The 19,231-nt window shown below is 34.7% G+C and overlaps 1 protein-coding gene across 3 annotated transcripts in view; it reads left to right on the forward strand.

Annotated features, from left to right (window-relative positions):
• LOC118180028 (homeobox protein dve-1-like) overlaps positions 1-19,231 on the forward strand; it is a 340,210-nt gene that overhangs the window by 283,925 nt on the left and 37,054 nt on the right. For all 3 annotated transcript variants that reach the window (XM_085808547.1, XM_085808545.1, XM_085808546.1), the window contains one exon: positions 16,468-16,594. In XM_085808547.1, the coding sequence (XP_085664673.1) occupies positions 16,468-16,594 (127 nt within the window). The remainder of the gene's footprint in view (positions 1-16,467; positions 16,595-19,231) is intronic.

Below are 19,231 nucleotides of genomic sequence, written 5' to 3' on the forward strand. Positions count from 1 at the left end.
GCATTGTAAATTTTCTATCATCGCTAGATAATGTTGAGACTCTAAAGTAGCTAATCTGAGCAATAATTTTAACGACTTTTAACGATTTAAAACCATTTTACGAACTTTTAATTTTAACTTTTTAAAACGGTTTCAAATCGATCATCGCGACTGCATTTAAGAAAACACGTGTTACTAGTTCCAGTTTTTTTTTTTAGTTCAGAGGGGCAATTTGCCCTGAAGGACTATTAATTTCCTTTTGGCATTTTGCGTTGAAAACTTTAAGTCTGCTATCACACGTCGGTTTGTTTCGAAAGAACAACTGTTTGGAACAATTTTTCTGCTTTGTCACAACAGCCAATCACCACAGATCGCTTTGGGTTTAACACAGGGAAAACTGGTTCTCCAATTACAAACAAGCTAACAGCATTCGACACTGATAGCTGATTGGTTGAAAACGAACAACTTGCAACTTTTTACGAAAAGAAGGAAAAAGTCGCACGTCTTTCTTTCAATAGTAAACCAGGCAGAAAAATTGTCCGAAACAGTTGTTCGTGTGAAACAAACGCCGTGTGATACGGGCTTAAAAGGCTGCATCACTTTTCAAATCGTTGCCACCATATATTATTGCCCTGTCTTATGCCGCCCTGTCTTAGAGAAATCAAATTATGAAGAATCTGCATAAATGCATGTATGTTTCTCGCATTGTAATAACACAACAGTACCTAGATGCCATCAAAATTTGAATAACGTAATCTTCCTTAGAATATGTGCATGTGGAAGCCCTAGCTTGAATTTGAAAATTTGTTTTATTATCTATTTTGTAAAACTTTAACGAATTTTTGATTAACTAACTCAACGATTTAAAAGCGAGCAGTGGCAACACTGTACGAAAAAAAAAAGAAAAAAAATTATCTCCAGCGCTCGAGACTGTATCGGAAATTCTAAAGATATGCTCATTTTAAAATTAATTTGCGATATTGCTGTCAAACTGAATTTTGTAGTTTGAATATATAGAACATATTTAATAAATAAAATTAGTACACAAAACGTTAAAAAAAAGCCCCGTTGGACGTAATTTAAAATCCGAAGCCTTTTTTTTTTTTTTTTTTTTTTTTTTTTTTTTTTTTTTTTTTAAGGCCCCATAAGGGCTTCCTAATTTCGTTCCCACAAGGGCTCTTAATTTCGTTTTAGCATTTTGCGTCGAAAACTTTAAATGTCCGTTTCACATTCCAAATTGTTGCCACCAAATATTAACGTCCTGTGTTATATTTAAAGAAATGAAATAATGAAGAATGCATAAATGTGTGCATGTTTCTCGCATTGTGATAAAACAAAGGTACCTGGAGCCATCAAATTTTGAATAACGTAATCCTCCACCAAATATGGGCATCTGGAAAGACCTAATTTGGAATTTGTTTTATTATCGATTTCATATTTTGTAATACTTTAACGAATTTTCAACAGTTTCAAAGCGAGCAATGGCAACACTGTAAGGGGTGGGGAATTATCTCCATCATACGAGACTATGCATCGGAAATTCTAAAGATATGCTCATTTTAAAATTATTTTGCGATATTGCTGTTGAATTAAATTTTATGGTTTAAGTGCGAAGAACAGGTTATTTAATAAATAGAGGTAACACACAAAACATTAAAAAAAAAAAGACTTTTTGGGTGTAATGTAAAATCTGAAAGCTTTCAGATTTTTTTTTAAATGCATTAACTTTTGTAAAATTATGAGACTTTTTCTACCATTTGCTGTTAACAATATTCGCCCCTGTGAACTTCTTGTTGAAGGTATAATTCGACCACTGGCAGAGCAGCTTTTACCACGCCTCTTACAAGGCAACTGGTAATCATAGTTACCGATTTTATCCGGCAGCGTAAATAGACACACTAAGTATTAATTACTTATCAATGCGAAAGCAGACCTATTGATAACTTTTGACAACTTTTCATCAGTCCAGTCTTTGTAACAATAGGCTATTTGCAAGAGGCCGTGGCTAAATCCCTTCTGTTAGTGGCTGAATTATAACTTTATTGTTTTTTAAGCGAGTGAGAGGGAAGGTTGTCATGCAGAATCACTTTTGATTGGTTCGTGAGTGAATAAGTATAATTAATGAAGTTTACTTTAAAACTTTTAGATTTTATTTCCGTTTTATAGAACTGCACCTGCAGACATTTGATCTTGAAATCAGAAAATGAGTTTTGCATAAATTAACAGGGTATTAAATAATGTGTATGTAATATATATTTAAATGGAGAGAATTTTTATCCATCTGCTTTACATATTATGTTTAACTTATGGACTACCATTTTGAAAAGTTTCAGACTTGCATGTTTATCGGTATAGCATAATTAGTACACTTAAGCGCAAATGTCGTTGGAAAAGGAACCAATTTGAAGAAAAGTTGCAAAAAATAGTGCCTTCAGTCGAAAGGTTTAGAAAGTCATAAAAACAGTTTCTGGGAAATAATGCAAACACTCATGATAAAAAATGGTATTAATTACCGCAAAAGGAATTTCTCCGTAAATTACATGAATAAAATTATATTTCGCCTTGCTTGTTTTCACCAACAATGGAAACGATAAGTGCAGTCCATTAATTAAAGCGCTTTAATTTATTATATTTTACATGTGTCTGCGTAGTTTGAGCATTAAGTAAGTTATGAGAATATGGGCTTCAGCTGGGTTCGAGACCAGGACATTAGCTTCTGTAGACAAGCAGTTAAGCTACCGCCATACAACTGAAGCCTGTGGCCGGCCTATCTTAAATGTACTTATTTCAATGTTAATGACAAGGAACAAACGGCGAAAGCAGTAGTCTAAACTATTTCTTGTTAAGTTGACTAAAACTTTACTTAGGAGAAGTAATCCCATAAAACTGTGTAAGTCGCGAAAGTTAGTCTAGAAATGAAAAAGTAGTAATGCTTTTCCAGACACAAATGCATATCATGCGCATAGCTGATTGTATTTTTCTTCTCTTTGAAAGTTCGACATAGGTATATTGAGTCCTTTATTTAAATCTTTGAAAATTTAAGAGTTTAAAATAGTTTAGAAATATTTGAACACTTTAACCGTATAGTGTACGATCCCATTATAAATTTCCGCTGAGTGAGCTGTGTCTTTTTCCTCGTTGTGAGGTCCAAGCGTGAACAATTGCTTTTTGCACGTACATTTTCTTCACTTCTGATACGAAAAACAGCTGTCGGTCTTGCTCCGATTCTAAAGTCTGGCATTTGTTTTAGGGAATCAGTTTTACTTTTTACTCTTATTAACACCTTAAAAATCAACCATTTATTTCAAAAGAACAGTTACGTACCTAGCTTATTAACGAGATGCCTGATAAATTTTTAATTATTTGTTACCATTTAATTAAATTTTCATTAACTGATTTATTCAAAGCTAGGTTGGTGAGTAAAGTATATCCTGAAAAAGCAGTTCTTATTTAACAAATAACAGGCAGGTTTTTAACCAATTTTGTTTGCATCAGTTTGTTGAAAATATTCACATTTTGTGTCCTATTCCCAATGCTAAGAGAAATGCTACAGGTGCTGCGATTTTTATCCTAGCAATTTTTTTTTAAATTTTAATTATTCATTTAATTCACATCCTTTTATATTTCAGTCGTAGCTCTTTTAGCGTATGATTTAGAAACACTTGATTTACTAGCATAATTTGCAACTTCTTTCTAAGCTGTTTTTTTAATTTCATCTGGCTGCTTTTAAAATATATTATAGCAATCCTTTAACAATATTATGGATCTTAAGATTTAAATTACCTATCCTTACAGGTAATTTTGTTTGTACACGTAATCTAAGGGATGCATACCAACCACACAATGTGTAAAAATAAAAACAGTAGTTTGGTGATAGTAACTCAAACTGATATCTTTGGAATGCACTTTACTCTGCATTTGAAATGCATCTATTCATATACTGATTCTTATATGCTAAGTTTTTCGTTTAATCCCGGCCCTCAAATGTGTAATGGCCCATCAGCAGCCGAGCGGTAAAGTCGCTGATCACTGATGGTTCGGTCAGAGGTTAGAATCCGCAAAAATCGTGGGCGTTTTCGTGGTTTTTTTTCATGTGTAACGTGTATACGAGCCATTTCCCCATAGAAAGTCCTCCACGAAGGCATCCCTCCCCTTATACAGATAGCCCTCGGGGCTTTGCTGTAATCACATAAACCAAATCTTTAGATGCGTGCGTAATTCTCCTTTCTTGGTTTTTTTTACGTTAGAATTTGTAAAAAGAAGGGGAACCGTAACATAGGTTTATAGTACTTTTTTATGATATTCATTATATTAGATTTTGAACTGGAAAGAAATTTTGTTATTTATCGAAATAAAAGTAAGATAGTTTTTATATCCCGATCGAGTTTTAAAATTATATATATAATTTCAACTAAATTTCTAAAGAAATACAAATGGGAAAATTCTCTATTAAAATTATGATTTTAATTGTGTATATAATTTTAAAACTTAATTTTAATGCTGCAAAAATTGTCGAAAAATTGAAATCCGAGAAACATTACTTCACCTTTTTTGTTCGGTTAGTTACAGCTGTATATTTGCCTTCTAGAAATCCAGTTACCGAAAATTCCCTTGTTTCGAAATTCTAGATGCGTCTGTTGTGCAGTGGAATGGCGGATTAAAGGACCCTCTTACCTCCTCTTCTCGATTCCTTGAACCGGCAGGTCTTAACAAAACTGCTGAACCATACATTAAACGGATTCGAACACTTAATGCAATGCATTTTAATGTTTTGCTAGTTAAATATTCAATTTAGGAACGGCAGGATCCCTTCTGTGTGTCACTAGTTGATTACTTGCGATCACTAACCGATTGCAGGTTGATTACTTTGCCATTTCAAATTGCTTGTTAAAACAATGCCATTCTAGAGGAAGAAAACTCGAATCATAATAGATAAGTGTATAATCGCGAATATTTTCGGAACAGTTTGTTGATGAATTACACTTCTAATTGAGACGCAATGGTAGATTTCTCATTTATGTTCTCTTAGTCCTTAACTTTTATTACATATAGCTCATTATTGCTTCCTCCGCGGTCAGTCATTTAATTTTTTTTTTTTCAAGCTAGAAATGCGTCTGCGAAATTTTACATTAAAACATTAATATTTTGTTTTATTTAAAAAAGATTTGGGGGGGGGGTTCTGAAGCCGAAAAATTTGTAGGTATTCATGAAATAATGTGAAACAGCTTGAAAAGAAATAAATTTCCCGAGGAAGTATTTTGATTGTAAAATATGGATATATGTACATTTTAGTGTAAAATGAATTTTATTTTCATGGTCGTTACTGGCTTATACTGCATCATTATTGTCTCGCAACTGTATATTTCTTAGTGCACTTTTTTTGCTCTATTCATACATGCCAGCTTACATTATGATGGAAGTCTTCTTTTGCCACCATTTTTATTATCATTATAATCAGCATTTTTATATAACCAGTTGGGTTTGCAATTTTCCGAGAAGAAATTTTTCATGTGAATATTCTGAACTATTGAAAGACGTAAACTGTGTTCGTTTGTTACACCCGTTTTTTTTTTTTTTTTTTTTTAGCAAAGTTTTGCCCTTTTTCAGCATGTTCTGAATTTTGTTTATTCTTGTGTTAAACACAGATGCAATTTCGAACATGACCGGTATTCATTTCCGTGTATGAGTCGCAAAAGCTAGAGAATCATCTCCGTATGATTTTGTAAAGAGGGCAGGCACTACGTAAATTTTCCACAGAGTTCTTAAATGAAAAGTAGACTAAAGTTTCCTTTCAGATTTCCTAAGTCTGAAAGCTTGCCACTTAGTATTCAGTTAATTATAAAATGTATTTAATAGCGATTCAAAGTATTTTCTTTGGTTTGCGGTTGGGAGAAGACGATATTACTGAGTATGTTTCCAAAACGTATATATTGTAGTCAGTTCTTAAGTCAGGAAAAGAAGTGCTTTCTTGTTCTTAGGTGGCATTCCACTTGCAGGCAACTCTTGTCTGTAATTAAGTCCGCGGATGCTCTATGAGATGGTATCACGGATGGAAAGAACGTTTGTTTATGCGCGAAGGAAGCCGATACTCGGAAGAGGATAAAAGAGAGAGCGAGGTAATGCCGTAGGCGGCAGACAAATCTCTGAAAGAGGCAGAGCCCTAAGTGGCGACACTTGAGCCGCGAAAGTCGCGAGGTGCTCAGTTTTAAAGCGGGCCAGAAACAAGATGTAGAAGCGCGCCATTTGACTAAAGGTATTGTCGTGCTCGAGCACAGGTGGTTGAGCGGATTAAGGTCCTCCTGCTCCGAAAAGAGTCCCTCCGCAGAAATCTAATCTCTCGACTACATTAGAGTCGGAGATGGGAGGTTGATGTGCTTACGGAGCGTGTGCGCGAGATGCCCAAAGCTGCTTTACCGGGAGGTCCATGTTTTATTTAAGGCTGGATTAAGAGGGCCGTGCGTTTCTCGGTAGGGCTTTCTAGCTTAGGCAAAGCAGCGACAGCGGCCTTTACGGAATCCTGGGTGACACACGTCAAGGTGTAAGAGGATTAGGCGAACTGACAGCGCGCTCTGCCTCTTTTCTACTGACTCCTCATGCAGATGAAGCAAGTTTTTCTTTCTTCACTCATTTGTCGGCACTCTAATAACTGTGTTTTTATTAGTGGCTCCGGTAATGAAGAAGCCGCCGGTTTTGTGCCACAAATTGCGCGCTTTTTGTGTAGCCGCCGAGGAATGTGGATCCCGTAATCCCCTTGCATTATCTGAGATTTAAAGCGAAACTCTTCCTATTTTATTCCCTACACGCAATCTCCTAGGCTGAAAGCTGATTAAGAACTTTTCCATTCCGTTCCTTCGTCTTTGGCACAACTCTTTTATGAGACGCTGCGCGAGACATTGCGTTGCACGGACTTTATTGAGTGCTCTTTCCCCACATACACACTTTTTTCTTCCGCTAGTCTTGCTCATTAGCCAGTCTGTGGGTTGGCCATTGTTATGGTAATTGGTCCTCCGACCCGACGCGACTTATTCGCGCCTCTAATGCTCTTCTAAATAGCGACAAATTCAGTTCGGCCTGTGGCATACCGTACCTCTTGAACTCACCTCCCTCGTTGACCCAGCTAACAATCGAGTTTTCCGAATCCCGCGCCTCATTAAATAATTTTGTTTCCTTCTGCAAACGCATAGCTAAAATGGATACATAATAAATGTCATTTGGAGAACTCAAATTGCTCGGTTTAAGACCTTTCTCCCCTATCATTTAGAAAATCGCCTCTGATTGCAGTCATCTTTGTTCGATACTACTACTACGGCTTTTTATTCTTTCTTTTTGTCAAGACTCACTGAATTTAACTTGAGTGAAAAGTTGATAATTCCCTCTAAATTAGACGGAGGGGAGGACATGGCGCGTAACTTCAGATTCCAAAGTTCTCTGAAATTCAGACTATGTTTTATATACTTTAGTGCTTTTTCTCAATTTTGATTTAAAGTGTAACATCTAAGCTGTTTTATTGTATGAGGATATCTTACTGTTTCGTGCAGTTAGTACATAAAGCTGAAATTGAAAGTAATATAACTTTAATATGTGTTCTTAGTTAAAAATGCATATAATAGAATTCTTTTAAAACTTTAGATATAAGATCTCATATACAGGGTGATTATAATTAAAGTTTAAGTTTCAAAACGCTATAAAAAAAGAACCACTGATGAAAATGACGTCAAATTTGAAAAGAATGTTATTGAAGAAGGCGGAAAGCGTATGGCAGAAGAAAAAATTTAGTTTCAAAAGTTAGCAACAGATGGCACTGCAAGCGGAAGAAGACGTAAATTAAAATTTTAGTTAAATTTCAGTGTTATAAAGCCGCCAGGTACCAGGCTGTTCCTCATTTCGCGTCTCAGACGTTCGCCATGGGTATTTCACTGCAGGATCGCGTCTGCTGGTAAAGCTGTATTACAAGAATGATGATTGTGCAAGAGTAGCTCTGCAAAAATTCAGGACACTGAAGGGTAAAAAAGAAGGCGTTGGTCCAATGAGTGTCGTAGGTCTAAAGAAAATGAGGCAAAAATTCGAAACAACAGGTTCGTTTGATGTGCAATCTGGTAGAGGGAGAAAACGAGTGCATTCGACGGTAGTTGAAGAAGTGGCCACAGCATTACAAGAGGGGTCGGCCGGTGGTGTGCAACCGTGCAGTGCACGAGAAATTGCCTGAACATTGGACAGGCCTACGAGCGCGGTGCTGAAAATTGTACGAAACATCCTGCAATGCTATCCGTACAAAATTGGCCATGTGCAGGAGTTGCTTCCGTCTGACTTGACAGCTAGGGAGACGTTTGCGTTAGAATTCCTGGCTCGCATGGAAGTGGATAATGAATGGCCGTGGAAAATTGTGTGGACAGATGAAGCCCATTTCCATCTGATAGGATACGTGAATACCCAGAATTGTCGAATATGGGCAACAGAAAAATCCACTGGCAACGCACCCCGTACCACTTCATCCTGAAAAGGTCACGATATGGTGCGGCTTTACGGCATCATTCATCCTACAACCATATTTTTTCGAGCAGACGGGTGCTTCAGGTCCTGTTATCGCAACCGTCACTGGTCAGAGGTATGCGTCGATTTTGCGCAACCACGTGATTCCAGCTCTGCAACAGTGTAGATGTGTGGATGAAATCATTTTTATGTAAGATGGCGCTCCTCCGCACATTGCACATCCCGTGAAGCAGCTGCTGAGGCGCCATTTCGGAAATGCTCGAATTATCAGCCGTCATTTCCCTACAGCCTGGCCGTCCCGATCGCCTGATCTTACTCCGTGTGATTTCTGGCTGAGGGGATATCTGAAGGATGTTGTGTTCCGTGCTCCAACTGCAAATTTAGCGGAATTAAAGGCACGCATTTCGCAACACATTCTGAACATCACCCCGGAGACAATGCGATCCGTTGTGTAACATGCTGTTTGTCGCTTTCAACTTGTTACACACAACGGTGGACACCATATTGAACATGTTTTGCGCCAGTCTCGCGACAGTTCCGAACTGCTTTGATGAATGGTTCTTATGCGGTATGTCGCCGCAAAACTCTTGAAACCGATTTGTCCCTTTCGATGTGATATGTACAGTCATGCAAATAAAATTATTCAACAATTCTAATTTGTCAATGCGTTTTAATGTGTAACTTCCACCTTAACCCGTTGTTTTACGAATCATTTCTCGTTTCTCGTCGTGATTCTCCCGCTTACAGCGCCATCTGTTGCTAACTTTTGAAACTAAATTTTTTCTTCTGCCATACGCTTTCCGCCTTCTTCAATAACATTCCTTTCAAATTTCACATCATTTCCATCAGTGGTTCTTTTTTTTATAGCGTTTTGAAACTTAAACTTTAATTATAATCACCCTGTATATGTTAAAAAGTTTTAACATTTCTAACGTCATTTAAATGCTTACGTTTTTAACGAAAATAGATAATAAAAAATATTTTAGAGGTATGTTAATGAAAATAAAAATTATTATTCTTTTACGAGATTATTGCATATTTTGTAATGAAACAGATTTTATGAGATCAACTTGCAAACAATTTTATTTATAAAATTAAGACTTTGGAAGTATCGGAGAGATTGCATGTGAATTGGCAAATTTGATTTAAATGTTCTGGTTGGTTTGCTTTATTTGATTATGACAAAGCACTTAAGAGCTATCTGCCTAAGGGAAAAGATGCCTTCATGCCGAAGGGAATGACTTCTTAAGGAAAACTGGCTCGTATACACATTACACTACCACGCCCATGCAGCCAGCCCATTTGCGGGATTAGAACCTCGGACCGAACTACCAGTTTTCAGCGATTATACCACTTGGCCGCTGGTGGGCAGAAGTTGTTTTCGTTGAAATTGTGAGGTAATTTGGATCCTGTGTCCATCCTGTATAATGGCTTTGAAATCCGTTTTAGCTTGTTTTAGACACCCAGACATAATATTACTCATTGATATTAAACCATCGTGTTTCGTGTACGTGCAAGGAATTTTAAGTGGCTATCACGTTTTCATAACAGTTCAGTCTTACTTGGTATAAGAAAAACTCATGGAAGATCCGTGGTATCTCAAAGTTGCAATTGAGCATTTACTGTAGACCGAAATGATGTGCTGTTTCAAAAAGTGTGCTGGATCTATCAGCTGCGATATGATTTACAAAGCTTCTTGCTTTGCGAACAAACAATCTTAATTTAGAAGTCAAACAACAAAATTCAGCGCTGTATTTTCAAATTAATCAATTACCAAATCTAACCGCGAGAGAAAGAGCTACAATGCGCGAAATTCATTCTAACCCGGATATTATCATTTCAAAGGCCGACAAAGGGGGCCAGATAGTCGTCATGAATAAGAACACTTACATCGATGGTGTCACTAAACTCTTAACCTTCCAGCACGCGCGCGTCGTATTTTTTACGACATCCGTTATTTTACCTTTTTTGGCACGAAAAACGACAGAAATGAGTGAATATTGATAATAAATTTGTTAAGAAATAAAATATTAATCTTATTATTGCAAAATACAAATGATATCACATTCAAATATAAGTAAATTATTTTTAAGTTCTTATGTTAGTGAGATGGAAATGCAGTGATGCATTTCCATTTCACTAACTCGTTATAGCAAATTTTAAATGTATTATTTAATAATTATATTTTAAAATCGAAGCTAATTTTAATATTCATCAAAGACAAGTATAGACAATAAAAAAGGACAACACCTTGGTAGGGAAAAAAGTAAGTTTAGCATTACTTACTGTAAAGGCCCTTATGTTCGCGAGGCTTTAATTTTCACGATTTTCGCGAGCCTGTCGTAATTGCGAAAATTTAAGCCTCGCGAAATACTTTTTTTTTCCGCCTCAAATAATAATAAAAAATCAGAAATTTTTCACTTACCCAAAATTTAATGATTTATTGCACTGTTACAAGCTTTTTCTTGACAACTTTCTTTCTTATAACTATTTTTTTTGAGTAATATACAACTATGTTTCTCGAATATAATACGATAAAATTAATAGAAGGCAGCTCATTCAATTAGAATACTATTTATACCAGCTTCTTTGAAGCCATTCAAAATTATCTCATGTTTGGCTTTAATACCGTTAAATACGCACACAAGCTAAGAAGGGTGAATCGGTTTAGTCGTAATATTCGCAAGTCCACAGATTCTTTTTCCTCTAGAAATTGAAGCTCATTAGAATACCACTCAATAAACTCATTCTTGAGCAAACGCTTAGCCATTTAGACGGGAACGGGGGGGGAACGAACTTTTCGGACAAAAGGAAGTTTCTTAAAATCCTTTATGCAAAAGATGTAGTTTTGGAATTTTTCAACTTTACTTAGGTACTTTTGAAATATTTCAACTTTCGGCTCTGTTCATATAAAATTCGCGAAATTTTCAGCTCGCGAAATAACCGATATATTCATTTTCGCGAAAATTACAGCCCGCGGAAATAAGGGCCTTTACAGTACCTTCTACAAGGAAATTTACTTCTTACTGGTTGCAAAAACTCACATTAAACTAACTTTAATGTTTTTATTTATTTATAAAAAATAGAGATAAAAGAAAATAAGGAATGGAAATCACTATTTGTTTCCCATCCAAAAGTTTCCTTGTCTTCCTTTTCTTCATCAGATAATTCTTGAAGAATCCGAGGAGCATCAGCTGGTTGCACATATTTTTTTGCTATAAAAACTGATATAAACTTTACAGAGCCAAATGTATTCAAACTAAAATAAAACACGGCAATTAATAACACAAAATTACAAAATATTTGAGAAAACAAATATTTTCCGAATTTTAAAACACCATCCTGCGCGTGTAGTAACTTTTATGAAAAAGCTGCCACGTAACACAAAAGCCCAGTTAAAAAAAAAAAGTCAAATGACTTCCTATTGGCACATTCCATGATGTGGGGAAGGGTAGAAAGGAGGAATAGAAATGACCTTCAGACGTCTCAGCTTCGATATGCGAAAAATGTGCATTAAAAACTGAATTTGTCATAAATTTTGTGCATGCGCGCGTGCTGGAAGGTTAAACGAAGGACCATTTAATCCGATCCCTAAAGATCCTTCACCTTCGGACCTGTCAAAAATAAAAACTGCTATGAGATCTTCACAAATCTTTTCAAGCAACTTAAAACATTCGCTTATCCCATCTGTTGCGAATTGTGCCAGATTCTATGCTCTTCCCAAAATTCATAAAAGTGGTATTCATTTCCGCCCTATTGTATCAAATTTAAGTACTACCTCGTATCCTTTAGCTAAATATTTAGTTTCTAGACTTTCAACTCCATTAGACAATAACATTTACACCATAAAAAATTGAAAGAGTTTGTAAAAAAGGTTAAATACATTTCTTCTAGAAATTTACTCATGGTTTCTTTTGATGTAAAATCATTATTCACCAATGTTCCAGTGGAGGGTGTGTTAAGATGTCTAGAAACCAGACTTCGCGAATTTCATTTCTCTTGCATCGAAATTGATGAGCTAATTTCTCTCACTCAACTCTGTTTGAAACAAACGCATTTTGTTTTCAAAATAAATATTGCAAGCAAACTGTCAAAATATGCAAGCAAACTGAGGGATTAGCCATGGGAAGCCTCCTCAGTCCCATCCTGGCTGATATCTACATGCATTATTATGAATCAAAATTTTTTGAAACTTTAAACTTCTCGGTATGGTTCCGCTACGTAGACGATACTTTTACCCTGTTTGAAGGTAATAAAGATGATTTAAATAAAGTTCTTTCGACAATGAATTCCATTGATCCTGCTATTCAGTTCACTTTTGAACTTGAGACTTGCAATTGTCTTCCGTTTCTCGACATTCTGGTCACAGGTAACACATCCAACTCCAGTACTACGGTTTACCTTCCACCACACTTCAAATCATATCATCCGACTAAGCAAAAGTTAGCTTCATTTTATTCCTATATTTTCCGTGCTCTTCAAGTTTGCTCCTCCAAACTATCCCTTGATGAAGAACTAAATTATATAAAAGCAATATCTATTGGCAGGGGCTTTTCACCCAACATTATTAATCAAGCAGTTAAAAAAATTCTCATCTCAATAACCAAAAAGCAAACTGTTGTTTTATGAGATTATAAAAATTCTGTTGTCATTCCCTTCTTTCCATCAATTAACTATAAAGTTGCACGTATTTTGCAGAAATTTAACTTTCGGGTCGTTTATTCTTCCATCAATAAAATTCCAAACTCCATTCTCAATTACAGCTCGCGAAATTAAATTTCAGGCCGCGAAATTAAATTACAGCCCGCGAAAATAAGGGTCTTTACAGTACTTACAGTCCGGATATGAATTCCTGGGGTATTTACAGGATTCCTTGCCAGTGTGGTTTAATTTACATTGCCCAAACTAAGAGAGCCTTAAAATTTCGCGTTAAGGAACATGAGGCATATGTTAGAAAAAAGAAACACAGAAGTCTTCTGTTGCCCAACATTGTTGGTCCGAAAATCACACTTTCAATTTTTCTGCTACCAAAATTATTCAAAAAACATCTTCCATTGGTGAACTGGATTTTGTAGAGGTATTTCACATTCAAAAAATATTTCTGTTCTAGTTAACGACTCTAATTCCAATTCATCTTTGCCTTCAGCCTTTAAAGAAATTATGTTTTAGTTCTGGTTTCATCAACAGATGGCGCCAGTAGCTTATCTCCTGTCCAGGCTTTCTTATCTTATCTAATTATTATATCTTATCTCGTTCATTTGCGCTTTTGCAGCTGAGGATGATGATTCGATAAAACCATCGAAACTAGTCCTGTGAAATAATTTGAAAATATAACGCTGAATTTTGCTGCTTGACTTCTAAATTAATATTTGTTCGGCGTGTTATTGTATCTTAATTAAACAAACAATTCTTTAATGACTCTGACTTCCAAGCTGAAGATCTGTTGGAATTTGACTAAACGTAAAAAATTATGTGTCTGTATTTTGAGAGAGTCTCCAATCCTCGATCATTCTATTCTGAGGCTTATGTTCCTTCATTTCTAAATATGGCAGTTGCCTTCCCTTCATATTCGTAAGAGACATGGAATTGTTAAATAGCTCAAAGAAAGAAAGAAAATTCATCTTCTTCTTGTGCGAATTTAAGAACTTGTAAACCATCCTCGACACAGCCGTAAATCCACTGTAATTGGCTTAAACATAAAACTAGCAGGCGCAATAAAATAATAATTTTGAATGGCTCTTTTTCTCTAATGCATCCATTCTTTCACTTCACGTTTCATCATTTTACCTTAGAACTATATACGTAACTTATTCTTGAACATATCGGGATAGCGGAAAGTTAAGAAATTACTTAAAAAGAAGAGGGTTAGCTAGACTATGCTAATAAGATAATAGTTAAGATGTTTTAGAGAATATAGCCTGCAGATTGGCTTTGGTAAAGAGATCAAATACTTTCAACCTTTTCAGAACAAATAGGTAATTATTGTATATCTTTCATATTCAGTGTAAATTATGTGCAAATCTTTTGTAAGTATAAAAATGTATTTCTCAAAATGTTCTTAAATGTGCGTTTACATTTCGCAAAAGTTTTATTTTTATTTATTTACTTATTTTTTCAGCAACTGTCGTTAGAATTCTTTTGTGTAGTTTTGGATGTATTTTCAGTAAATGTTTGTAGAGGTACGTGGTTTTATCATAGGATGATGAAAGTTGAAAAATAAACTGAAAAACCTAAGCTTCAGTTATTTGATTATTAAAAGTAATGACAAATACTTTACACTTTTTTAAGATTTACTTCAGATATGAAATTAAAAAATCTTCTTTAACATTAAATCAGCTGAGAGAAAGCTTTTAATAAAGCACACATTGTTGAAAATTTTTGAAAATTACAGTAAAAATAATTTTATTAGAACTTTTGTTATACATATTGTTAGAAAAATACCTTTTGTTACTCTTTAATGGAATAAATGTTTATATAAATTATCACTGAGGTATATTACAATATTTTATATATTAAATCAAACAGATATTAAAATTTGAAGAAAAAAGATAAAAAATTTTGAAGTATGTATACTTTTTAATTGCTTCTGTTGTTACACAGATATGTGAAATGTGCTGTTATAATTTCAAAGATATATTAAAAATCTTCTGTCTCAAGGCTGGTAAATGCAATTTGTCAGTCAGCGTGGTTTATTAATGCTATGGTAGCTTTTAATCTAAAACTGTCAGTTAAATGACAATCTCTGCGATGCTTCCAAAGCCTTAATTTTATTTTTTTTAAATAATAAATTGTTTGCAAGTTGTTCTCGTGAAGTCTGTTTCATTAAGAAATGTGCAGTTAATCCCATAAAAGAATAAGATGATGAGAAAAATGGGAAAATATATATATAATACAGCTCACTATATCGTCAATATATTTCTGAATTTGCACGATATTTACCTGTAATTTTTATTTGCTTCCGTGTGTATTGGCTACCAATTATGAAAGTAAAAAGTTGACATAGCTCGCTCAGGTGCAGTTAAATATTCTTTTTCTTAAATACTTGGATCCCATCGTATCTTCAGGGTCCACCAACGGCCGAGCGGTAAAGTCACTGAACACTGGCAATTCGGTCCGAGGTTTGAATCCCGCTAAAAGGCTGGCTGCATGTGCGCTTTTGTGGCTTTCTCCATAAGTAACGTATATATGAGCCAGTTTCTCTTAGAAAGTCATCCATGAAGGCATATCTCCCCTTAGGCAGGTAACCTTCGAGTGCTTTGCCGTAGTCAAATAAACCAAAGTAACTCACCGTATCATGACTGTTCTTTCAAACTTTTTAGTTCAATGTTTCTCTAAAATGCTGCCACGTTTTCTATAAGTTTCGTGAAATTTGGTAGGAAACTCTGTATGTTATTAGCAAAATGCATGTAAAAAAAACTGGATTTTTTTTAAAGAAACCGTTATATCTTTGTTATTGTGTATCATTTTTACGAAAATGCATATTGAACCTTGCACTGAACCTATGAACCTTGCACATAGAATTTAAAATATTTTATGAAAGTTGTGGGTCAATGCATCATTGTTTTATGATACATGGTGATTAAAAATATCTCTTTTCCTTAATCATTTTGTTGCTGACCCCTTAAATGAACTCGTGGCTGAATTTTATTGGGAAAGGGCGAATTCAAGTATATTATTTATTATGGCGACAGTTGCCTTGCCCTTCATCCAGCATTTCTTTAGAAATTCGAAAAAAAATTCTAAAATCCAAAGTTTCCGGTGAATTTTTGGCTGTATAACATGACACTGTACTGACATTATTGACGGTTCAAATATTTTCCTGTAGGTGTACAGTATTATTGGCAATATAGTGTTTGTTACCTTTTTAAAAATTCATTTTGATTAACCTTTTAAACATTTAAAAATACTTTTGTAACTTGTTCCATTTTCTTTTTAACTCAGTAATATTTTTTGAAAAAGGGTGCATGGATAATATATACGAGTATTTATTATTTCCAGGTGCTATTCAGTTGAAAAACTGGAAACCTCTCACATTCGATCAAATTACTGAATCACCCGAAGCCACTGTAGGAGATATACTTGGTGAACTCTCTACTGTAGCTACTCTGAGAATACGGTTGTATAGGTTAGTATTGGTTTTGTGAACACATTATTACTACTATTATTATCATTATTTAAATTTCAACCTTACTTCTTATTACTAGAATGTAGTATATTTCAGTGGTGGCGAACCTAGAACATGCATGTCAATAGTGATACGCAGCTAATACTTGGGAATTGTCATCCCTCCTTAACTTTGAATAAACATCTACATCTGTGTAAATTAGAACTGCATTGAATTATTTTATTATCATTATTTTGTGCCAACTGAGCAATATTTTTCTTATAGCTCTTAAAAATTTAATACTGGCTTATAATATTTTCATGTGCACTCACTTTTTCAGTGTCTGTTCTTGACATTAAACAATATAAAAACAGTTAAAAGAAATGGAATGACAGTTGAAATTAATGCTGCGACACATCTAATTTAAATTTCTGGTTTATTCATTAACTTATCCTATTTTTAAAATAATTTTAAGTCAACTAAATTAAATGCAGTGTGTTCCACTTTTGGTTTTTCATTTCGATTCAAAATTACTGTTAAAAGTACATTAATTTTTAGTGCCCTATATTTATCACAGCTGATGAATTTTATATCATTTCTTCTATAGTAGATCGCAGATTATTTAAAATTTTTCTTCTTATACTTTTGCATAGTTGCAATTTCCCTGTTTTTTTAAATTAATGTGCTATATGAGGCTGTTTTGTTAATATTTCTTTATATTCTTCATTGTAGCTGTTTTACGCATATCTGAGTTTGTTTATTAGTTGACGGTTCGGTATATAATGCATAACACCAGACATGATTAGAGTACTTATTTTTGATAAAATATATGTATGGATTCGTTCTTCTTTTATTGGAGGGGGGAGTGGCATTCCAACAGATTCAGATTAACTTACTTTTGACATGCTGAGGCTAAAGAATTCGCCATCACAGGTCTGTGCATTGCTTTAGGCTTTGATATTCTTAAAATACTTGTAAATTTTAAATTTATTCATTCATTTATTTCCGTATCAAAATTTAGCGTATGTAATTCTGGACCTCAGTATTCTATGTATTCATTCTTTTCTGTCTTCTTAATCTTGTGTGTTCTAATAGATTATAAGGCATTTCTCCCGCTTTCCTAGCGTGCCTTCGTGGTGTAGTGGTTCTGTACACTGAGGCGGTATTTCAGAGGTCCGTGGTTCGATTCCCGGCGAAAGCGATTGCTAATTTTTCATCTCTCCGGCTTTTTCAATTAACTTAATGTCTCTACATTGGCGCCCGAACTAAAAGAGTGTTGGATGAGGTTTCTCTACATCCCAGGATTTGGCGATTGGGTCCCCAAGAAACCCCAGTCGCCCTTTAAAAAGGGGAGTATATAAGGTATTTCTCCCACATTCCTAGCGTGCTTTCGTGGTGCAGTGGTTCTGCACGCTGGGCCGGTATCCCAGAGGCCCGTGGTTCGATTCCCGTCGAAGGCGGTTGCTAATTTTTCATCTCTCCGGCTTCCAAAAAATCCTAATGTCTCTACAAGATTTATTCTTTTTGAAAACATTTAAGTCTTGCCGATTTACGTACCAAAAATTTGGTAATTTGAATTTTCTTTTTTAACGCTTCTTCCGTTTCCGTGTAAAAAATGTTGTTATCTGTATAGGACTTATTAAGGAAAGTCTAGTACGTGAAGATGCATTATGTATAACGTCAATTTATTTTTTCAAACAATTATCGAAATAAAGAAATATACCGCGCTTTTGTTTCTGCGTAAATCCTACTTTTTTTTTTTTTTTTTTTTTGTCTCTAAACGATTAAAGAAGTCTATACCGCCTTTTTTTTTAACATTAATACCTTTTGTGTTTGCCGCCCACACGGGAAAGTGAAAGTGGTTAGTGACTCTGATTGCCAAACCGAAGGGCCCAGGTTTGAATCCGGAAAGAAGGCATCGGTATAAATTGCCCTTCCTTTCATAGAAGAAACGGTGGCCCACCTTAGGTGCCTCCATATAATAAAGTGAGCATCATTTCTGGCCTTAGTAGTGCAACGCCTATAACGGCTGGTGCCCGTCATATGGGAGGGGGACCTCCGTTTTAATTAAACTATAGAGAATATCTTTGCAGAATTTCCCATGCCTCGAGTTTTAAAAATAATGGTAGATTAATGTATTTTTTTGATAATTGCTTTAATTTCTTGCTTTAAAGTGTGTCTAAGTATTTTTCAGAAGCTTTAAATTAATCACATGTATTATTTTCTTTTTATTCATTTTCATATATTATTAATCAAATGTATTTTTTCTTTTTATTAATTTTCATAAATTATTAATCAAATGTCTGGACATTAGTTCAATCATCAATCTTTGCTTATTTTATATCAATTGTCTCCAGTGTAGTGAAGTAAACATGAAATTTTTTAACCGAAAGAATTGTAATAATTTTAAATTATTGCTATGTTTGCTTTATATTTGGAATCATTATACACGTAGTTTTGTGGTGAAAATTCTGGCTTTTTTTGATTTGGCATTGTTCGAAAAATTCAGGCTTATTTCTTATCCTTCTTTGTTTAAATGATTGTTAAGCGAATAAGTGAGAAATGTCCTCGTATTTAGTTTGAAAGATGTTGCAATTGCATGTTATTTATAGTTAATTACTCACTATTTTATAGTTATCAGTGAATAATACATGTACT

The sequence above is a fragment of the Stegodyphus dumicola genome, chromosome X1 (genome assembly GCF_044657685.1).
Source record: "Stegodyphus dumicola isolate Sdum_Otavi_A_Nest chromosome X1, ASM4465768v1".
NCBI lineage: Eukaryota > Metazoa > Arthropoda > Arachnida > Araneae > Eresidae > Stegodyphus > Stegodyphus dumicola.